This window comes from Dromiciops gliroides, chromosome 5 (genome assembly GCF_019393635.1).
Source record: "Dromiciops gliroides isolate mDroGli1 chromosome 5, mDroGli1.pri, whole genome shotgun sequence".
Lineage (NCBI taxonomy): Eukaryota > Metazoa > Chordata > Mammalia > Microbiotheria > Microbiotheriidae > Dromiciops > Dromiciops gliroides.
Genome location: NC_057865.1, coordinates 245121376 through 245146132, shown reverse-complemented (window position 1 = coordinate 245146132; position 24757 = coordinate 245121376). Strand labels below are relative to the sequence as shown.

General features: G+C 37.3%; 1 protein-coding gene across 2 annotated transcripts in view; it reads right to left on the bottom strand.

Moving 5' to 3' along the window:
- The window catches only part of TRHDE (thyrotropin releasing hormone degrading enzyme), a 516103-nt gene that overhangs the window by 147530 nt on the left and 343816 nt on the right, over positions 1–24757 (bottom strand). For both annotated transcript variants that reach the window (XM_043966938.1, XM_043966939.1), the window contains one exon: positions 19877–19942. In XM_043966938.1, coding sequence (XP_043822873.1) covers positions 19877–19942 — 66 coding nt within the window. The remainder of the gene's footprint in view (positions 1–19876; positions 19943–24757) is intronic.

Here is a 24757-nt window from a genome sequence, read left to right as displayed (position 1 = left end):
CTCAAATAACATGACCTAGACACAAATTATCACATTTTAAACAAATTGGAGGAACAAAGAAGAAACTACTTTCATATTTATAGATAGGAAGTTCATGACCAAACAAGAGAGAGACAGAGACAGATACAGAGAATGAATATTAAAGAAGACAAAATAGAAATTTTAAAATATATAAAAATAAGGTTTTTGAGCAAACTGATCCAATATAGCTAAGGTTAGAAAAGAGTCAAGTAATGGGAAAAATTGCATCAAGTTTCTTTGATGAGAAGATAATTTCTGAGATATATAAGGAACTGATTGGATTTTTTTAAAAAAATGAGCAAAATGCCCCAATCAATAAGGATATGAGCAAGAAGCTCTCAAGGGAGAAAAAAGTTGGCATAGCCATATTTTTAAAAAGTTCCAAATTACTAATAATTAGAGAAGTGTAAATTAAAGTCACTCTAATGTTCCAACTGACATCCATCAGGTTGGCAAGACTAACCAAAAAAAAAAAAAAAAGACAAACGACCAACGTGGGAGAAGCTGCAGAAAAACATTATTTTGTTTGAGTTGTGAGTTAGTCCAGCCATTCCAGAAAACAATTTGAAATAATAGCTCCCCCCAAAGTTTCAAAACTGCATGCTTTTTAATTTATCAATTCTACTTTGGGCCTATGCCATAAAGACAAAAAAAGTTTATAGCAGCTCTTTTTGTAGTAACAAAGAACTAGAAACTAAGGAAGAGGCCACTGATTGGTGAATGGCTGAATAAATTACCGTATATAAATGAGAGGGAGTATTATTGTGCTCTAAGAAATGAAGAAAGGGGCGGTTTTAGAGAGAGAGTTTGGAATATTATATGAACTAATTCAAAGTGAAATGAGAAGAATCAGAAGAATATGTTATACTATAGCATCAATATCATAAAAGAACAATTCCAAAAGTCTTAAAATCTCGGATCACTACAATGATCAGTTGTGATTCCAGAGAACTGAAGAATGTTACCTACCTGATGCAAAGATATGATGAACTAATATGCAGAATGAGAAACACTTTTTTGGATGTGGCAAACATAAGAATTTATTTTGTTTGACTATGCTTATATGAAACAGGGTTTCTATTTTTTAATTTTTATTTCTTTTTTTAAAGGCTTAAGAGGTGAGGAGAATGCTTGGTAATTGAGAGCATATTTTGAAAGAATAAGGCTATAATATTTATATATAGAAACAATATCCTAGGAAAATTTAATGTAAATTGTTATTAATATAAAACATGGATACTTATTTAAATAAATTACACATTTTGATAAAGAAAGGGTTGAAGGATAATTTATATTTTCAACTGTTTTAAAGCCAACGAATTCATTGTCAATTAGCCAGGATATTAGAAATGATGATAACACCCCCCAAAAAAGGGAGAAATGATGACAACAAATAGGTATGAAATTAAACCAATCTGCAAAAAATTGCATAGTGTACTTATATCTTCTTTATCCTTGACAGTGGAAATGCCATAGTTTTACTAGAATACAAGAGTATTTAGTGGGTTACATGAACAAAGGGAAATGGCACTCAAGATAATGAAGTCAGAAAATTCATCCAGCCAAAATGAAGAAATCCATGCTGAACAAAACAAAAATTTAAAGGCACTCAAGGATTGATTTTCAAATTAGTACAAAGAATTTTCAAAAGAATGGAAAGAACTGTCTTAATGCCACAAAAGGTATCTGAGAAGATAACAATAGCTCTTAACTCATTTGCCTACTTGCTCATCCCTAAAAAAGTCTTTGTGAAAGGTCTATGAATGTATATAGAACATCCTTGATCAACCATGAGAAAGAAATAGGAAGGCTTGTGTTTACAATAATCTCCAATGAACTACATATTCTCAATCACGGTGCTGATTGAATGATAGGGTGAATAAAAGATTATGCTATGTTTAATATGTTGTTTAAAAAGGGGTTACATAAGAGATCAAAATAATTTAGTCAAGCAACTTCAAAAGCTTCTACTTTGATATGTCATTATATCTGGGAAAATGACACATTGTCACAAAAGAGTGTAAATTAACACAGGTTCCACCAAGACAGAAAATGTAAAAGTATGGGTCCCATCAACAAATCATGTTTCTTTTGCCTGAGAAACAGCCTAGATAAAATTATAATTTGGGGAGGGCTCAAGAAATTAACAGAATTGATAAAAATACATGATTCACTTAAACAGTGAGTTGTTCCCAACCTTGTGCATGAAAGGACAGGATTTGAGAAGAAGGCAAAATTGTGGAAAAGTTATAATGCACTCAGCGAGGATTTCAGTCAAGATGTCATAAAGCTAGCACTATCTCCTAAAGAGGAGATGAAGCTAATAATTAATAATAATAACAAACATTTACATGGGGCTTACTGTGTGCCAAGTACTGTGCTAAGCACTTTATATTTATCTTATTTGGTCCTCACAACCACCCTGGGAAGCATGCTATTATTACCCCTATTTTACAAATGAGGAAAATGAGGCTAAGGGTGTTAAATGACTTGTCTAAGGTTACACAGCTAATATCTGAGGCTAGATTTGAACTCAGGTCTTCCTGACTCTAGCCTGGTGCTTTATCCACTGCACCATCTAGCTGCCCTAAAAAGGAAGATCTAAGAGGGAAATAAGTGTCAAAAAGGATTATTATGTTAGATGGGGAAAAAGGTCATCAGTTATGCCAAGCCAGCATACTGATATCTGTTAAGAACAGGGCAATAGCATCAGAGCACTGGAGCAACAAGGCAGAAATATGGAGCTGGTAAGGGAGCAGTGAGACACCAAACAACACAACCTGAGCGATCTTTCCTTTTCTAGGCCTCCACTAAGGGCAAGCCTGTAAAATAGCAGGGACTTTATGCGGTCTTGGGGTGAAGGGCTGGGAGGGAGATAAGGGCTCTCCAAAACATGGAGAGCATCTTAACTCCTAGATTTTTGACTTTTTTTGTTCCAGATCTTTTCCTCTCACTTGAAGCCACAAGTTGAGTAAAACTTTAAGTCATGACATATATATATATATATATATGTGTGTGTGTGTGTATGTGTGTGTATGTATATATATATATATATATATGTATGTATATATATATATATATATATATATATATATACACACACACACAGAGACAGACAGAGAAACAGAGACACAAAGAGAGAGAGACAGGAAGAGAGAGAGATCATTAGGGATAGGTAGCAGCCCACTGGAGAGATCCATGACTGAACCTTCTATCAAACCTGAGTGTCTTCATTTCATGGGAGCTCTTCTAGGGAAGTAAGATAAGGAAGAGCAGTAGAATTCTTTAGGGTCACACAGAGTACTAGAAAGGAAAGGGAGGGTCCCAATGCTATTATATGTTTGAGTACTTGTCTCCCCTTCTGTGTCCTTTACTATGCTAATAAAACCAGTTCTATTCTTGATGCCTTCTGAGTACTAATAAAGGAAGCTGGTGCTGCCATAATGAAAATGAGAAGACTAAAGTTCCATCTAGGGAAATGACTCAGAACCAGAAGTTCCGATGTTCTACTTAGGTGGGGGCAAAAGTTTTTAAGAAGCCGAGAGTTCTGGGAGCAGCTAGGTGGTGCAGTGGATAAAGCACTAGCTCTGGAGTCAGGAGGACATGAGTTCAACTCCAGCCTCAGACACTTGACACTTACTAGCTCTGTCAATTAACCCCAATGGCCTCATCAAAAACAAAAAAACAAAACCAAGAAGCTAAGAGGTCCCTGCAGTAGAGGTTAGGAAGAGAGTTTTTGATCAAAAGCTTCCATGTATTAGTGGTTGTGGGAGGGGGCAGCATGATGTAGAAGATGCAGGGATAGTCTTAAAATCACAAAGACTGGGGGTTCAAATCTTCCCTCTGACACATACTAGCAGTGTGACCAAGGGGAAGCCATTTAACCCTCTAGTGCCCCAGGCAATTCTCTAAGGTTATAAATTATAGAGGAATTACCAATATATTTCATTGTTGGGAAACTCCATACCATGACTTGCCTAGGTAAATTAAATCACTGGACTGAGCAAAATCTACTCCAAAAAAAATCTATCTATATGTGTGTATGTGTATATATATATATGTATGTATATATGTGTATATATGTGTACATACATGCACACACACACACAAGAACATATACATATATCTCTTGGACAAGTGGTACAACTGAATGATGAATTGAGCCCAGAACAATATAAGAGAAGGCTGTAGTTACTGTTATTGAATCATTTCAGCCATGTCCAACTCTTCATGACCCCCATTTGGGGTTTTCTTGGCAAAGATACTGGAATGGTTTGCCATTTCCTTCTCCAGCTCATTTTACAGATGAGGAAACTGAAGCAAATAGAGATAAATGACTTGTCCAGGGTCACACAGATAGTAAGTGTCTGAGGCTGAATTTGAACTCAGGCCTTTCTGACTGCAGGTCTGGGTACTCTGTCCTCACCAAACTGCCCTAGAAGAAGATTAGGTTCCTGGTATTTGAAAGGGTACAATCCTTTCTGTGAAAAACAAACAAAAAAGATCCTTTTTATGACCCCAAACTACTCACTGCTATAAAACATATTTTCATGAAGATTACTCTGGGGAGGCTGTCTGGCTAGTAATCATGGAATACCACTACCAGATCAATCAAAGTTATAGATAATCTAGAGGGCAATGGAAAGATGAATGGTGGGTGCTAGGAAGCCATAGGATATTTAACTGAAATAGACATACTCCTTTCCTTTTGACTTCTATGACACTGCTGCTGTATTTGTGTCATTCATTTGCTTCATCTTCCTTTCTCCAAGTATGAGTAGGCCATGAGTCTCTACTTATAGGGTTATAATATTTAAACTTGTTAGGGACTTTGGGGATCATTTTGTAAAATGATCTTACAGATGAAAGAACCAAGGCTTAGCAGTAGTCATGCAGTAGAAAGAGGGCTCAACTTGGGATCAACAGGAACCTGCATTCAACTCCACCACTGATATTCACTAGCTATTTGACAACAGGAAAGTCACTTAAGTCACATAAGCCTCAGTTTCATCATCTGTAAAATGGGAGTAATAATATTTACTGTTCTGTGATAATGCAATATAAAACAAAGCTTTTTAAACTTTGGGTTGCAACCCCATGTGGGGTCACATAACTGAATGTGGGGGTTATGAAAAATTTGGCAACATTTACTAGCTGTGTGACTCTGGGCAAGTCACTTAACCCCAATTGCCTCACCAAAAAAAAAAAAGTTATTTTAAAAATGTCAACCTTTCTATAATTTCCAGTGGCAAAGGACTAATACTGAACTGCCATCCAAACCTCTTCCCTTTCTACAGCAAATGGATTTGTTGTCTCTCAGATCACGAAAAGGAGTGAGATGTTGATGCATAATTCAACATACCAGGTCATATCTAAGTAGGCATTTGATAACAACTAAATTTTTACAGCGTGTAGTATATTTGAGAGATATTGGAGGAGAGAAGGGCCTGGCATACCTTGGTCCATGAGGTCATGAAGAGTCAGACACCAATGAACAAAAACAACAATGATGTTGCCTAGTTTTCCCCTTCAAACCCATACTAACTCATGATGTCCTGGACCACCATTCCACTTTTGCACGACCACCAACCCCAGCTGCATTCTTCTCCCTCTCGCATAACCCATACTCCATATAGTCTCTTGCTCTGGCTGACAACTTCCTTTCTGAACTTCCATTCAAGGAAACATTGACATTAGCCATCATACTGTCTTCAAACCCTGACCAGCCTTTGGTGCCCTAGACAACTTCAACATGTGGGCACAGAATCTCCTCATTCCCTTTTGCCCCCCGCTTTTTAGCTCCCTTTTATGTGTTATCTTCCCCCACTCAAATGTTAGCTCTTATAAAGACTTATCTGTACAAAAATATTTATAGCAGCTCTTTTTGTGGTGGATAAGAATTGGAAATCAAAGGAATGCCCATCAGTTGGGGAATGGCTAAACAAGCTGTGGCATATATATGATGGTGATGGAAAATGATTGTGCTATAAGAAATGACAAGGAGGATGATTTCAGAAAGGCCTGGAAAGACTTGTATGAACTGATGTATAGTGAAGTGAACAGAACCAAGAGAACATTGTGCACTGAGATAGCAATATTTTTTGATGAAGTACTGTGAATGACAACTATTCTCAACAATACAATGATCCAAGACAATCCCAAAGGACTATTGATGAAACATACTATCCACCTCCAAAGAAAGAACTGATATTGATGCAACACAAACTGAAGAATGCTATTTTGCACTTTCATTTTTTTCTTTTATTCAAATTTTCTTATCCAAAATGACTAATGTGGTTTTATATAATGTCACATGTATAACCCATATCTGATTGCTTACCTCTTCAGGGAAGGGGGAGGGGGGGGAAGGAAGGAGGGATAAAAATTGGAACCAAAACTAAAAATAAAAATGTTTGTTACTTTTAAAAAATGTAAGCTCTTTGAGGGCAATATTATTTTTGCTTATATTTGTGTTTCCAGTACTGAACACAGTGTATTGCATATAATAAGCTCTTGCTTAATAAATGTCCTCTCTCTCTCTCTCTCTCTCTCTCTCTCTCTCTCTCTCTCTCTCTCTCTCTCTCTGTCAACATTTCCTTGTAATCTATATTAATCATTTATGTTTGGTCTCTTTAAAAAGTTATTTTTAGGGGCAGCTAGGTGGCACAGTGGATAGAGCTCCGGCCCTGGATTCAGGAGGACCTGAGTTCAAATCCGGCCTCAGACACTTAACACTTACTAGCTGTGTGACTCTGGGCAAGTCACTTAACCCCAATTGCCTCACCAAAAAAAAAAAAAAGTTATTTTTAAAATGACAACCTTTCTATAATTTCCAGTGGCAAAGGACTAATACTGAACTGCCATCCAAACCTCTTCCCTTTCTACAAAACAAATTCATATGAGAGCCATTTGTTTGATGTCATCCTAAGATGAACCATTTTCCTCTTCATTCATACCCTCTAATGATGTATCAGACTACCACTCTACCTCTACTCACATAATTCTTCTCACTCTAGCAACATCTCTACTGCCTATGGCCTCTTGCATGGATTGGCAACTTCATTTTTGAACCTCCATTTGAGTAAGCACACACACCAGCCATCATACTGTCGTCTTCTTTTTTTTTTTTTTTTTTTTTTTTTGCAGGGCAATGGGGGTTAAGTGACTTGCACAGGGTCACACAGCTAGTAAGCTTCAAGTGTCTGAGGCCGGATTTGAACTCAGTAATCCTGAATCTAGGGCCCGCGTTTTATCCACTGCGCCACCTAGCCGCCCCCATCATACTGTCTTCTAACCCTGACCACTCCATGGTGCCCTAGACCTCCTGGAAATGGTCCCCATAAAATGTACTTCTGTTCTATCCTTGAGTATTATCTATTCCATAAACCCCATCCACAGAAAATTGCTTTCAGTTACATTTGACAAATCCAATAGCACATATTTCTTATCAGGATTGACTGCTGCTCAGTGAGTTGACATCTGCCTGTTCAAAAAACATCTCTATAGATTACTGACCTGTTTGTCATGTAGTCTAAGAATGTCTATCATTCTTCCTCCTCCTTTGTAGAGCGGAAATATCGACACTACTGTATGTGTTTTTGTTAGTATAATTTATATGATCCATTTTCCAGCTTCAAAAGAGCACCTTATAGTTGGAATTATATGGATGTCAAGTGCTTTAGATGTATTTTTCCTCTTCAGCTTTGACTTCAGGATGCAAATAAGTCTCATAACATATTCAGTCACAGTCATCTCTTTAATATCTTTTTGTTGTTTATACCTTTCTTGGAAGAAACCAGTGTGTTTGTACATTCCACCTCCACCCAGTGTTTCATTCCAGATTAAAACTTGTTGTTTTCTGTTTCTATCATTACGTGGTGTACATCAAAAATATCACACTTAATAAGTTCTAGGACACTGGAGAAAGAAATTATAAGATGTTAACTGTATTTTTCAGTGGAGCCATAAATAATAGCTAAATGTCATCCATGGACATTATGGATAATTTGGTTCAATTCCTTCTTTATTAGGAATATTCATTCAACATAAAAGAGATAATAAAATTAGGGAATGGTAGAACCTTAATATTCTTATATAGTCTCCCTAAAATACTACATTTTATATCAATTGTTCCTAAAGTCATGATCTTGGTGATACATCTCAACTGACATCAGTTTTCTATGTGGGCACTGTATATGCTACTGCAGTCATATCAGGCTCAAAAAGAAAAGAATTCTTTCATGTTGACTTAGAAAACCACTAATTAGCCTAAATTATGTTATACTGTATTTTTATTTATTTTGGCAAACATTAACTGATCACAATTTAATCTGGTTTCAGCTGCAAGCTGGGGGTTGCAAACCAATAAATTTGACACCTCTGTTCGAGAGGTCTCACTATATACTTGGTTGTATTTTTTTTTTTGGTATTTGCAGGATATGAAGAAGCCAAGAGTGTAGAACAGAATCAAAGGCTTTGCAATCATGAACAATAACAGTATAAATATCATAGCTCCTTCAGATAGCTTGTTCACTAATCACCCAATCAATACTAAGTTGCTCTTTACATTAATACACTCTATACCCTTCCTATTCACTTCCTGGTGTGTGTAAATGTTATATGCTCCAATAGAATGCAAGGTCCTTGTATACCAACTACTAAGCACAATACCTCACATACTATATACTTAGAGTTTCTTGAATTTACTTAAATTCAAACAGATTACTTTTTTTTTTCAGGGCAATGAGAGTTAAGTGACTTGCCCAGGGTCACACAACTAGTAAGTTTCAAGTGTCTGAGGTCAAATTTGAACTCAGGTCCTCCTGAATCCAGGGCCAGTGCTCTATGCACTGCGCCACCTAGCTGCCCCAGATTACTATTTCTAATCCAGATGTACTCTGTGGTCTTATGTTGCCCTATTCCATCTCCACACATTTGTACTTGCTGTCTTCCTGGTCTATAATAGCCTCCTTACTTCCACATTTCTATATATAAAAGCCAACTCTTCCACTAAAGCCAAGATTGGGTACCCCTATTCCGTGAAACTCTCCCTGACCCTCTAGCTAAAAGTCATCCCTCCTTAAAAGGACCCATGTGTACAAAAATATTTATAGCTGCTCTTTTTGTGGTGGCAAAGAATTGAAAAATGAGGGGATGCCCATCAACTGAAGAATGGCTGAACAAGTTGTGGTACATGAATGTAATGGAATATTATTGTGCTTTAAGAAATGATAAGCAGGTGGATTTCAGAAAAACCTGGAAAGACTTATATGAATTGATGCTGAGTAAAGTTAGCAGAACCAGGAAAACACTGTACACAATATCAACAACATTATGTGATGAGCAATTGTGATAGACTTAACTCTTCTCAGCAATGCAATGTTCCAAGATAATTCCAAAGGACTAATGATGGAAAATTCTCTCTATATCCAGAAAAAAGAATTGTGGACTCTGGATGCAGATTGAACCATACTGTTTCTACATTTTTTTGGGTTTTTTTGGTTTTCTTTTTTGAGGTTTCCCCTTTTTGTTCTGATTCTTCTTTCACAACATGAGTAATGAAGAAATAGGTTTTATGTGATTGTACATACATAACCTATATTAGATTGCTTGCTATCTTGAAGGGGGAAGGGAGGGAGGGAGAAAATTTTGGAACTAGAAATCTTATAAAAACAAATGTTGAAAACTATCTCTACATGTAACTGGAAAATAAAATACTTTCATGTTTTTTGTTGTTTGGTTTTTGGTTTTGTTTTGGGGTTTTTGTTTTGTTTATTGTTTTTTTTTTCTTAATGAGGCAATTGCAAGGCAGCTAGAGGGTGCAATGGATAGAGCACCAGCCCTGGATTCAGGAGGACCTGAGTTCAAATCCGGCCTCAGACACTTAATTACTAGCTGTGTGACCCTAGGCAAGTCACTTAACTGCAACTGCCTTACAAAAGAAAGAAAGAAAGAAAGAAAGAAAGAAAGAAAGAAAGAAAGAAAGAAAGAAAGAAAGAAAGAAAGAAAGAAAGAAAGAAAGGGAGGGAGGGAGGGAGGGAGGGAGGGAGGGAGGAAGGAAGGAAGGAAGGAAGGAAGGAAGGAAGGAAGGAAGGAAGGAAGGAAGGAAGGAAGGAAGGAAGGAAGGAAGGAAGGAAGGAAGGAAGGAAGGAAGGAAGGAAGGAAGAAAGAGGCAATTGGAGTTAAGTGACTTGCCCAGGACCACACAGCTGGTAAGTCTGAGGCTGTATTTGAACTTAGGTCCTCCTGACTCCAGGGCCAGTGCTCTACACACTGCACCACTTAGATACCCCTAAAATACTTTTATGATTAAAAAAAGAAATTCATCCTTCCTTGGCTAAATCTCCTGCCTTCTCTGCTCTTTTGACCACTTAGAACGTTCTAATTTGTAGAATAGTTGTTTGTGTCCACAAATTACTGGTTCTATTAAGTCTTAAACTCCTTGAGGGCAGACTATCTCTCTTTTAAAAATTTATCCCAAGTGCCTGGCACACAGTAGGTGTCCAATATTTTTGTTTGATTTTAATTTTTCATCTATAACATGTACATTATGCATCCATCTTAATTTTTCAAGGTATTAACTATAGATCTGTTAAAACAAATCAAATTTGGGGCAGCTAGGTGGCACAGTGGATAAAGCACCAGCCCTGGATTCAGAAGGACTTGAGTTCAAATCCGGCCTCAGACCCTTGACACTTACTAGCTGTGTGACCCTGGGCAAGTCACTTAACCCCAATTTCCTCATTTAAAAAAAAAAAAGAAAAAAGAAAAAAAAAACAAATCAAATTTTCCAATGTTTTTTCATTATATATTTGGATCTGTACTGCCTTCTGTCAGTGCAAATCCCAAGAAACACTTCATTTAGGCTAGATGCCTGTTTACAGCCTTTTACAATTTCTTTTCCATAGTCCCAGTGAATCAGTTCACCTGCTCTCTTTCACCTGAGGCCATTGCAGAATGCTGAGTAGGCTTCTAATCTTTGTCCATGACCCAGTTGTCTTTGTAACAATCAAAGAAGCTATCTTTGAGTTTTCTAAAAGATTTACTACTACAACTAGGTCCAATTAGTGCTCTATTCAAAGTTACAATTTTGTAAAATTCATTAACTGGTTCCAGTTGAATCATTATTGTATTATATAATATTGTATAACATTCAAAAGGCTATTTCAGAGGATTCATTATTGGCACATAAGTGACATTATTGGTTCATTGTTGAGATTAATTGGTGACACATAATTTGGATTTAGGTGTATTGTATTAACAAGAGAGTGCCACCAAAGTCCTTCTTAAGCTGTGGGCTATCATTATCTGCACATAAGAAACCAGGAAAGTGGATCCCTATGCTTCCTGTACAGGCAGAAGAAACAATGACCTCTTCCCTTGGACTTCCCTTTCTCCCCATCTATTCATCAACCTGGGAGAATAGAAAAGACTTAGGGCTCAAAAATAGGACACTGAAGTTCAGTATTTGGTAGTATTTTAGGGAAATAATTATTACTTCAAAGTTTAACCTTCAGAGATTAAAAGTGGGAAGTATAAGGAATTTCCAACATAAGCTAGGGCAGGATTTGTTATCCTTGTTGTCTCATGGGATCCCTTGGAAATCTAGTGAAACCTATGGGTCTTTTTTTCAGAATGATGTTTTTAAATGCATAAAATAAAAAGCAAAAGATTACCCCCCAAAATCCAATTATATTGAAATATAGTTATAAAAGTATTTCACCATTCAAGTTCACAGACCCTGTGAAATATGTCTGCATACCTCTGCACTAGGGGGAGGTTTCTGACAACAGGACCCAAGGACCAAGAAACTAAAGAAAAGAATTAGCTCAAGGGCACTAGCTAACTGTGAGGACCCTATTCTATGTTTTTGTTTGTTTGTTGTTGTTTTTGTTTTGTTTTGTTTATGCAGGGCAAAGAGGGTTAAGTGACTTGCCCAGGGTCACATAGCTAGTAAGTGTCATGGGTCTGAGGTCAGATTTGAACTCAGGTCCCCCTGAATCCAGTGCCACTGCTTTATCCACTTCCCCACCTAGCTGCCCAGATCCTATTCTTTGTTGCAAAGATCTTGGCACTTGGGGCTGAGGATCTCCTGCTGGAGAGTTTTGAGACTTCTGACTCAAGACTGAGTGAACAAGACAGGACAGCTCTTTTAAAAGGACGGAGAGGACCTTTTTTTTTTTTTTTTGCTGGTTTTAGGCAATGGTTTCTCCTTTTTCTAAGTATGGAGCAGGAGGAGAGAACAACAACAAAAAAGGATCTGTTCTCCTGAAAAGCATGGTGGCAGAGAAAGGAGGGCACTGAACTTTCCACTTCTTCACATAAGTAATCTTACGTTAAAATAGCCTCCAGTTCACATCAAATTTCTTATGTTTTGCCTTCTTTTACTTCAGTTATAGAGCAAAGGCAACCAAAAGATAAAAGAATACTTCTTGTCTTGGACCACCTGAGGGCAATGATGAACTGATCAAGTAGAGAGTCTCCTTATCTCATCTTGAAACACAATAAATTACCCCCAAACCAGTGACTGACCAGTTGTGATCCTAGCATAACTTTGTTTGTTTTCTATGTATTGTAAGTACTTGTGGGAAAAACGTCACATTCGGAAGCCTACTTCCCCTATAGAGATGTGCTTTTTTACACACCAACTGTTACTTCTCCGTGCCTTGGCTTGTAACAACATAGGGAATAAAGCCTTTTACAGAACTGTATTCTAAACCATTATTAAGAGGATTTTCTCACCAGAACAAGAGATACTGAAGGATTTCAAATGATCCAGATGCTTAAGAATATTTATTCCACAAAACAGTGTCTGATAGTGCAGCATTTAGCAGTGCAGTGTCCAGAAGAGTCTATGAGAAAGTAGCAGGGAGCAGGACCAAGAGGCATAGGATAGTACAGCACCAGAAGACATCAGTGGTCCTGCAGCATCCGAGCCATGTGTCCCTTCATGCTGGCACCTTGGATATGCATGTTTCTTGCCTTCCTGGTTTTCCCTACATGTGCCCTTACCACATATACTCTGTCCATACATGCCCCTTAGAGTGTATCTTGCACACTTATATTTTCTACATATGTATGTTTCCATGAGTTTATCCCAATACCTCTTCTCATGGATGTGCACTGTTCAGGGATAGCCTGTTGCAGGTCTATGAGAGAAATGTTTTGTTGCTGTTTTTCTTATTTCATTCAGTGCTATCATTCTGAACTGATAGCATCATCTCAGTATTAATGACAAGTACATTATCAGGGACTTATACTTATGGTTTTAGGGAATATGCATGCACAAAGTACTTTGAATCTGAGTAGCTTTCCAGGGGGGATCTATTGTATAAGTTGAAAGGGGATCCTAGGTGCCACATAGGGAACCAGACAAAAATGAGGTAAGTAGATTTTTGGGTATGCTGGGAAAAAAACAAACAAACAACTAGGCTGAGAATTCTAAAGACCATGGTTCCTGTTCTAGCTCTGCTATTAATTTACTGGGTAACCTTGGAGAAGTCATTTAAGCTCTTTCTCAGCTTCAGATTCTTCATGTATAAAATGATGGTATTTGACTAGATAATCTCTTAGATCTCTTCTAGCTATGAGTTTCTAGAATTATCTTGGTCTCAAAAGCCTAATAGTTAAAAGAAAAAAAAGCCTAATAGTTACTAAGAAATAATGCGATCAGGGCAGCTAGGTGGCACAGTGGATAGAGCACCAACCCTAGATTCAGGAGGACCTGAGGTCAAATCTGGCTTTGTACATTTAACACTTACTAGCTGTGTGACCCTGGGCAAGTCACTTAACCCCGATTGCCTCACCAAAAAAAAGGGGGGAATAATGTGATCATAGTATATCCTGGGAGGGACCCCAAAGGCTACTGAGCCCATCTTCTAACCAGTTTGACATAGAAGAACAATAAGGCCAAGAAAGTTATGTGATTCATCCAGGATCACACAGAGAATAAGTGCTTGAGGCAGGATTGGAACCCAGGTGTTTCTTGCTCCAAGTTCAATGCCCTATCCACTTTGCCATATTGTTTCTCATATTCTAGGCTTCATGGGATTCTGCTTGTTAGTTGATGGTGATTACCTCATACCTTCACTGACCCATTTCTGGGTTGTGCCCATTATTTCCCCTTTCCCTTTGTTCAGGAAATTCTATCCTTAGCTCATGCCATTCCTTCCACAATTTTCTCTCTTGTCCCAGTAAAAGTACAATGGATGACAATCGGTACAGATTCTGTTGGTCCAAAACACTCAAGATAATTCATTTACATCTCCAAGGGAACTCCTAGTCTTGTTGCTATCAATTCGGGATTCACAAATAAAAATCATCTTATGTCATTCCCTGACAGCCCCTACTGCTATGGGAATTGCTTCAGCCAAACCAGAATGCATTTTTGCATGGAAAAAAAAGTAATAAATGGTGGTTTGACACAGATTGAACTAGTATGATTAGTACTGTACTTGAGGAACATTAAGGGTTTAAGAAGCTTTTGTGGACTGGTCTGGGAGCTTAAACATAATTTATACTATCTTTTCTGAAGGGAAATTAGTTCTGAGTGTTCAAAAACTGCCTTAAAAGTATTTTACCATATATATAGTGCTTTAAGGTTTGCAAAGCATGTCACAAATATTATCTCATTTTATCTTCAGAACAATCCTAGGAGGTAGGTACTATTATCATTCCCATTTTACCAATGGGGAAACTGGAGCCAAGATAAGTTAAATGTCTTGTCCAGGATCACACAGATAATAAATGTCTAAGGCTAGATTTGAACTCAGGCCTTCCTGACTCCAAGTCCAACACTCTATCGACTATATCACCTAGCTGCCTCTTTAGAATGCATTCAGAAATGGGGTCTGCCTGCACCCACACCTATATCCTCTAGACTGTTTTCAAATAACAAACTGATTTGTTGGCATACAAAATAACCCTAATGAACATGGGAACAATTGGGGAGGTTTTCTGGAGGTGGTACTTTTGACATGCTAAATTAGCTCTTTCAACAACTTGTAAGCCAAGACTCCCCAGGGTCCTTTTAAGACAAGAAAGCTTATAATTTCCACCCCATGACCACTCAGCTCCCTGACACAAAGTGTCTGTTCAGGAGGTCAACTCCAGAATGTACACCATACATCTTCATGCACAAGATATGCTAATTTATCACCCAGACACAGAGGCTTACTGTAAACTAATCCAAACTGCTGATGATGCACTAAATCAGGTTGAGGGATGAGCATAAATACAGTGGCAAGTGAAGTTCAGAGGGATACAGATCTGCCTGATCAATGTGATGTCAGGGAGCAAATGAAATGAAATGTTGACAAACACATGGCACCATACACCAAGTTCCAAATTAACCAATTCAAGTATGGCAAGACAAATTCAAATGTCTGTCCAGGCTCCAAAGAGAGGCTACTTACAACAGAAGTCAAGGACCAAGCCATCAGCTATCTTAGATAAATTATGACTTCGCTGATTTGCTGGAAAAAGAAATATCTACTAACAACATGTATTGTATGGAAAGGAGCTAAAAAAAGAGATAAAGACATGTTCCTGAGCAATAAATATTTTTCAAAGAAAATGATTCTAGATATTCAATCTACTGAAAGATGTACAAACACTGATGCAGACAAGCAATAGAAATCTTATATAACAAGTAATTTGAGATTATTGGGATTCGCCTGAGATTCCACTCATATAGGGAATGAGTGAGAAAATCCCCTCCACCAATGCCCTTTCCTTCATTTAATATTTTTAGAGAGTTGCCCAAAACACTGAGTGGTTAAGTGACTTACCCAGGCTTACATATCCATTATGTGTCATCCAAAGGACTTGATCCTAAATCTTCCTGTGTACGCAGTTCTCTATCTACTAGACCATGCTACCTCTCTAGATTAATCAAATGCTAGTAAATAAAATTCCATTTGGGTTGCCCTAAGCAAAGCACAGATCATTTCTGGAACCAACATATTCTGAACTTCTCAAAAAAAAAAAAATGACTAGAGAGGTTGAGGAAGGGTGAGGATAATGGGGGAGGGAAGACCTGTATGTCCAGACCAGACCTATATTTCCCAGTGATTTGGTAAATTTCAAAGATTCTGGTCCCAAACTTTCTCTACATCCTCCGCATATATGAATTCTTAAAGGAGAAATGTATAAGAAAGTGATTTCCCCACTAAACTTGTGAACACAGTAGTCTATTTGCCATAGAATAAGGGAAGAAACTGGTAAAAACTCACCCTATAGATTGATAGATCACAATATAAGGAGAAGAGTTGATTAGAGCCTACTGGAATACATTGTGTAATTTAAGATTCTAAATGTGGATTCTAATGTGTTCCCCCAGTATGGGGGAAACTGACTAAAAATCACTGATAAAACGAGTTTAGGTTTTTAACGGTTTATTGGAAAATAGAAAGAAAAGGATTGAGAACAGAATTCTAACAGCCTAGCATTCCTATCTTTCCTCAAATTTCCTGTGAAGTCCTCTGCCGCCACCACCATCCAGTCCGGAAGCCAAAAGGCCAGCGCTCTCTGCGCAGGCTCCCTTTCCTCCTTCCTGTCTCCTCCCAGACCATAATATTAAGTTCATATTCATTTAGATTTCCCTAGTTTGAATTTCATTGTCTTTTATTGTTCCATGTGTATTTTTTTCTATTTATTCATCTCTAATTTTGAAACATTGCAAGATGGTTTTGATTTCATAATACAATGTTAATTCTAGGAGTATTGTGCTCCCATATTCTGAGTTGTTTGTTTTTATTATTTTTTCTCAACTGATTATTTGATCAAACTCTTTGAAGCATTTCCCTGGCAAATTGGTTGCCATGGCAAGTGTAAAGAAGTATTATTTTTGATAAGCATATTCCAAAAAAAAAAAAAAAGAGGGGGACATTTGTAAAAGTTTTCTCTTTTCAAAAAAAAAGTTTTCTTTGAGATTCTGTTGTGCTTTAACTTGTATTTAAATATGTTCTGATTTTTCACAAAAGTAATTGTATACTAAGTAAAAAAAAGGGGTATTATTTGAAATTGTTGCATAATTATATATTGTGTTCTGAGTCAAGATGTATTCACATTTTTTGCAATCATTTATTATCCTCAATTTTTAAATCCATATGAGACTTGGATTATGGGAACTTATCATTTAAGACATTAATTGCCTTTATTCTGAGTTATCAGATGCCAGTTGGCCAAGGTGCCATCCAATCACAAGAGGAATACATGCAAAAGCAGACACTGAACTGTCACATGAGGGGAGACATGCATGAAGTCAAGGTATGGCCGAGGGAACGGCTTTTGACAAATGTTGAGGTTGGATTCTCTTGGTTTAATATTTTATTTTATTTTTCCCCACAATATTGTACAGATGGCTGGAAGTATTGATCCCACCCATCTCACTTCTACACCTGGCTTCTATGCTCCCTCCTATATGCCTGATGCCATGGACATCTCAATCCCATGCATCTGATTAAGTCTGACTCAGTTTCCTCCAATAAGTTCGGTGGCATGGACATATATTCCATCCACCTATTTTAAGCCTGGCATACTGCATGGGCAGTACATATTGCTCAAGTGTGGGAATGCTCATATCCCATCATTTCTCTGTTCTTTTATGGTAACCCCCATAATTATCTCAGGTGTCATGATAGATAACAGTGTTGAATTTGGCCTTGACACCTGTTACCAATTATATTAGATTTTCTAATTTCTCATAATGGCATGAGGATAATTAGGCAGATGATGCAAAAAGTAATGAAACAAAGATAAAAATTATTTTTAAAAATTAATATCGCAGCAATTGTCTTCTCAATTACTCTCCATAAGGGGGGACTATAATAATAATATAATTTTAAAGAATGGTTCAATTTTTGTTTTATTGTATGTTTCACGTGTTAACAACTAAGATTCTGTATTCCCTTAGACATGTTTTTGAGAACTTTCATTGTTTGATTTGATTATTGACAATGCTATGCTGAGGTTTAGTAAAAATACAGCAATTCAAACAGTTAAAGAAGAGAATCCAGCTTTCCAGACCAGAGTCCAGAATCCAGAATCCAGACCAGAGTCCAGAATCCAGTTTTCCAGACCAGAATCCAGTTTCCTCCTGATGACATCTTACCACTTCAAGAAGACAAGAGAACTCAGAGACTTTATATGAACAGTTTTGTTTTGTTTTTGTTGTTTTTTTTTTCTTTTCTCTTTCTGTTATAATATACACCATCTGTAACATGTACTCTCTGCAGAGGCCCTCCCTTTGCAAGACCATGTCAAAGCGTCGGTTCATGAGGACAAAAAATCGCCCCTCTGGACAAAACTTTCCTCTCTTCCTTTTCTATATTGTTAGTTAGCATAGTTTATTATATTCTGTTATTTTTGACTGTTTCATCAAGGAAATGTACCGTTTCTTGAGGAAACAAAGCAGGGAACTGTAACGATTGGAATGACACCACCTGCTGGAGACTTACTGTAGACTTACTGTAGAAGAGTTCCACCCATGAAGCGAAGGTCTTTGAGGGCAAGACCAGGAGTCTTTTCTTTGGCATCAGGAAGTGACGCGGACTAGTGGGAGGAGGAAGGAAGAGACTGGCGCTCATTCTCTTTTTCCTTTGGACTCTGGTGGAGAGCAGAGCTAGAAATGTGCTCTCCCTTTAATAGATAGGAATCTAGGCCTTTCTCTCTCTTTACCAAATTCTTATTCTCCTTAATAAATGCTTAAAAGTCTAACTCTTGCTAAAGCTTATAATTTATTGGCGACCACTCATTAGATATTTTAGACAGACTAGCTAGAATTTTAGCCCTTAACAACATATTCCAGTTCTTGTTAGTACAAAGCTTCAAAGATATCTGGGGAGCTGGCAGAAGTAACTTCTTTTTACAAGGTGTTTCCTCTCCCTCTTGTTCTATATATCTATAGTTGACATAACATATTTAACTTTTACTTTATATTTTACCTTTCAGTAAGTTTTGGTTAAAGGTAGAATTATAGTACTAAAATATGACCTGATCCCAGGTGTAGTTTATTTAAATTTCAAAATGAAAAGCTTACCAAGAGCAGATAAGATTGATTGCTCTCTCTGTCTTAGCATAATTGTATTTCAGGTGAACATCAATTTACTTTAAAGGACACTTCTAAGTAGCAGAATGCATCATAAATAATTCATCAATCACAGCTGCTGGTAACCTGATTTACTCAAACAGATTCCAATAGAATAAAGGAGTTGTATTGTTTTCAATATTTGTGTTTGTTTTCAAACAGTTTAAGAGACTGGCTTTACCATGAATCACTGCCTTAGAAGACTTCAGGCTCCATATTCAGCTTAGAAAAATGTGTGTCTAGTCATACAGGCTTATTAATTGGGAAAGAAAATAATTTGGGAGATATTTTCAGAACCAAGAGCAATCTCTGTGTATCTAAATCAGAAGCAATGGCAAATGTGTTTGCGGGAGGATGGGTGGAGCGTGATGAGCTTTTCTCACGTACATCAATCTAGCAAGGTTAATATTATTCATTTTTATCTCCATATCAACTTTTAAACATAATTGAAGTGAAGCACATTTTTCTTCAGCAAATCCAGCCCAGGTTATTCTAGTTCTTGAACACTTGAAAATTACTTCAGCTTGGTAGGGCACATTAAATGGAGGCAAAATCATACACTTGTTCAAGTTTAGTCAGTTGACACAGTGGGAATAGTATCTACAACTTCATCTATCATCCTGAAAGACACTGCTTACCTTTACAAGTCTTCGTATTTTCAATCAAATTCAGCAACCACCAGTATTGGTGATTTCCTAAATCTTGAGATATGCTTTGAAAGGAATATACTGACACAAAGAAAAAGAGAATAGAAAACAGACTACTTACTTGTAAACCCCTCTGAAATACTGAATGGCCCATAAAATTAGCCAGCATTCGAATTAAAGCTGCACCCTGAAAGAAATAAGATGGAGAGATTCTGTTTCAACAAAGGACGAAAAGCATAAACACACACACAATGTAATCACAAAAGTATAAATCTTATTTTATTTAATCTCACTTCTATCAAAGACATTTCAGAAATAATAGAATGGTTTAAAAAAATACCAAAAGCCCACAGGCCTTTCTTAAGTATTGGTACACCCTGTATCTAGCCATAGCATACAACTCTTCTCTGGAAACTCTGAAGATGATGTTACAGAGCTGTTGTGGCAAAAAAGAAAATTAAAAAAAAAAAAAAAACAAATACTATCCTGTGACCTACATGATAACAAGCTTGTCTGGTTTTCAGAGGACAGATAGTGTTAATCATGGGGTCTATATTCAAAACCTTTCCAGCCTGGCAAAATTTAGCAAAAGTTGGACTCTACTGGTATGACCTTAAAGAAGCCAGGATCACTCACAAGCACATGGGGATGAGACACAATATCTAGAAATATCCCACTACAGTATAGCTATTTGTTAGTTGCAGTTTTCTTTTTCGTGTAATAACATCAGTGGCTTAAAAGTAAAGCAACATAAGACTGCAGAATAGCAGTTTTCTGGGTGTGGTGTCTTAGGGTTAGAGCTTTAGAAATAATTTTCAATCTGCTTTCCCACAATAAGTATCACAGAATAAGACACTCCTCCTTGTTTTCTATATATTCAAAGCCATACTGGCTATGTGATTAACCTCTCCATTTTCTTTAGAGGCTGCAGAGAAAGTGCACTTTAGAAGTGCAGAGAAAGGAAACTTCAGGGAATTTCCTGAACCAATGAAATGACAGTTCCAGTCCCTATCCTATAACAAGAAGAAGTCAGGCTTGGAGTCTGGAAGATCTTATTGCAAATGCCACCTCCACTAATTCATTCCACAGTAAAGTTCATGGTACTTGTGGGGCCCTGGACAAATGACAACCTCTTAGTGTCCTGAGCAACTCTATAAATAGACAACAAGTAGCATATGATTACATAATGCTGGATCAAAAGCTTGGAGGGTCCTTGGAGCAATCTAGTTCAACCCTTCTTTTTACACATGAGTTTTGTGACCCTGGGTACATCACTTTCAGTGTCAACAAGTCTTTAAGACCAGAAGTTTCCAATGACTATAGATGTTATGGAATATAGCCCTCTGGTATTATTTTATTATTTCTCTCTCTCTCTCTCTCTCTTTTCTTTTTTTTTTTTTTGCAGGCAATGGGGGTTAAGTGACTTGCCCAGGGTCACACAGCTAGTAAGTGTCTGAGGCTGGATTTGAACTCAGGTACTCCTGAATCCAAGGCTGGTGCTTTATCCACTGCGCCACCTAGCCGCCCCTCTCTTTTTTTTTTTTTTAAAGTGAGGCAATTGGGGTTAAGTGACTTGCCCAAGGTCACACAGATAGTAAGTGTTAAGTGTCTGAGGCCGGATTAGAACTCAGGTACTCCTGACTCCAGGGCTGGTTGGTGCTCTATCCACTGTACCACCTTAGCTGCCCCCATTTTATTATTTTTAATACAGAAGATGGGGAGTTAAGCATTTCAAACAGAAGGAGGAAGAGCAGGATAAGGAGGAGGAGTGAGGAGAAGAGGGGGAGGACACGTGGGGGTGGTGGGCAACATTTATGACACTTTAAAGTTTTCAATAAGTTCCATACGCATTGTTTCATTTGATCCTCTCATGACACTATGACTCCATTAACCAAATTTTACAGGTGAGGAAAATGAAGCCCAGAGAGGATAAGTACATATAGGACATTTTTCTTTAAGTAATAGTTGATGCTACAGGCTGGGAGAAGAAACCCAGTCTATATATTCCTTTTCAGTCTTATAGCAATTACCTCTCAACTTCTTTCTCTCTTCTCTACATTCTGTCTAAATGTCTGAAGCATCAATTGTGATCTCCTCAAGGGCAAGAACTGTCCTTTGCCTCTTTTTGTATTTCTAGTGCTTAGCACAGTGCCTAACACACAGCAGATGCTTAATTAGTGCTGACTGGTTGATTAATAGAACCAAAAAAAAAAATCGCATGATCTCAGAGTCCATCTAGTCTAACCCATATGCTACTAGGAATCACTCCTTCAACATTCTGAACAAATGATCACCCAAGATATGCAGACAAGTGAAGCCCACTACCTCCTGAGGCAGCCCATGATGCTTTGGAGTCAGATCTCGTCCTAAGGACATTTTGCTTTAAATCAAGCCTCAGTTTACCCAACACCATCCACCACAAAACACAAACAAGAGAAAAGATCCAGGATCTAGGTGGAAACAAGAGCCAATTGGTCCATGTCAGAGGATGCATTTCCGTTGGACCACTTTTTAAGACAAATAAACATGAACAAAAAATTGCCATTTCCCAAGTCTCCTAAAGCAGGAGCATCTGAACTCTTTTGATCACATCTGCATCAGTCTTCTTTTTAAATGAAATGGGGATGTACCCCTGATATGTGTATATTTAATTATTTATAAATTATAATAACTGTGCTAATAAATTTGACTGTTGTAAAATTACATCACACAAAAACATTAATAGGATAAGAAACCAGCATTTTAACCTAAAGTCAATAGGGAATCATTGGAATTTACTGAATAAGAGAGTTGCATGGACCTACCTGTAACTAAGGCAAATCACATAGACAGCTCCCTTCTTAAATACCCTGGATGTGACTACTTTGTATTAATTCTGTTTAGATTTATTCTTCATATAATTACATATGCACTTTCTCTCCCCTTTTAGATTGCAATCTCTTTGAGAGCAGGGATTGTTTCATTCATTGCATTCCTGTCCCCAATGTCTTACACAGTGTCTAGCACATAGTTGTCACTTAAAAATACTTACTTGATTTCTTGATAACTGCTCTGGGGGTTGGAGGGAGGCAATACCCAGAGCAGAAGTGAGGAAGTAGGGACCTTACCCAGTACTAGTGATGAAGATAAGGTCCATGACTGGCTATCACAAGGAGAGTGGGATGTGACTCACCTTCCCAAGCTTTAATTGATCCCATACCACTTGAGGTGAGACAACAGCCTCCTTGGGATAAAACCGTGGCCCCTAGTTTGGAGAACACTGCCCTGGAAGCATTCCCACAGAAGTAGAAATCAACTTACAGGGTCTGTCTGGTTTCTTCCTATCCCTTTCTAACTTTTCTTCTGTACTTTTGTGAAACCTTCTTCTTCCAGCTATTTTCTCCATCAAAACTGCCTTTTCTGGCAGATTTAACCTACTGGTTGAGGAAGGGCCCACAAGGATGACACTGATAATGGCAAATATGTCTCTCCTTCCTCGACAGCTAGAGCTGCTCCGCTAATTTCTAGATCTTGAAGTAGTGGAATGTAATTTCTAGCACTGTTCTATTCAGTTATAGAATTCAGAATTCCATTTTGACAAAGCAGTTAGAACTGTCCCTGGAGCAGCTCTTTAACTGAATTCCCTCAAGTGTGAGTGTTAGGAAACATAGTTATCTAATGAAAGATTATTTTTCATAAGTCCAAGTTTCTGAGGACTTTTTAGGGTGGTAATTTGGTCTATTGTGAATCTGTCTTACGACTGTATGGAAAGTCAAAGCTACTACATTCATGGAATGGAAATATGTGTCTGCCAATATTCCTGGCAGGATCCATTGTACTGGGGGATATGGATGGTGACCATATTTCCTGAACCAAAAGACGTGGCTTGACAAATATTTCTTTAAAAAGCCTCATGGAAAGTAGTTTATTTTCTAGAAATTAGTACACTCCCAGAGAATCCATGATGAATGGTGGCTTGAGGCAAAAAGTGCAGAGAGGTTTCCCTAGTCTATGTTTGTGGAGACTGAAATTGCTTTATCTTAAAAGAAAACAAAAAGAGAATAAAATTCCATTATGTATGCCCCAGTTTTAGTTGTGAAGATAAACTACAATAACCTGATAAAAATATATATTTATGTGTGTATGGGTATACATACATATATAACTACAAAATTATAAATGGAAAGAACAAAACAATCAAAAAATGATAAAGAGATATGGAAGACAATTTCCCAATGCTTCTCTCCCCAAGCTTATGTGTGTGGAATACTGCATATAACATCAAAGTGTTTAGAAATAATCGTTAACCAAGACAAATAGAACAAAGAATACATATTTTGCTTTCTTTAGTTTTCTTAAGGTTTTTTGATCTATGTTTTCTTTTATAACATGACTACTATGGAAATACATTTTACATGGCTACACATGTATAACATATCAAATTGCTTGCCTTCTAAGTGATGGGGTGGGGAGGGAAGGAGAGAATTTAGAGCTCAATTTTTTTAAAAAAATGAATGCAAAAATTGTTTTTATATGTAATTGGGGGAAATTAAATACTAAATAAATGATAAACATTTTTATTTCTCTTCATATTTTTTCATAAGGAATGGCTCTCAGAACATGGAAGAGAAGAGTGATACATTTGGAGAAAAAGGTGATATAAAACCCCAAAATATCACTAAAATTATTTTTAAAAAGAATATCATAGGCATATCTCTAAGCTTAGATAGATAGATAGATAGATAGATAGATAGATAGATAGATCGATCGATCGATCAGGAGTCAAACTGCCATGAAATCAATAAATTTCATCATTGAAACTACTATTTTTGGTCTGCATTGTCTCAAATATACAGTGTCCTTTCTACTCAGATAAATTTACATTTTATAATAGTACTGAATTGAAAATAGTAGTTTTCAGTATAAGACAGTGTCAGTTTTCATGATGTACCAAGTGCAGGGAGCTGTGTCTATGGGCTTCCGAATCATCAGCTCTATCATATCTTCTATTCCCTACTGGATG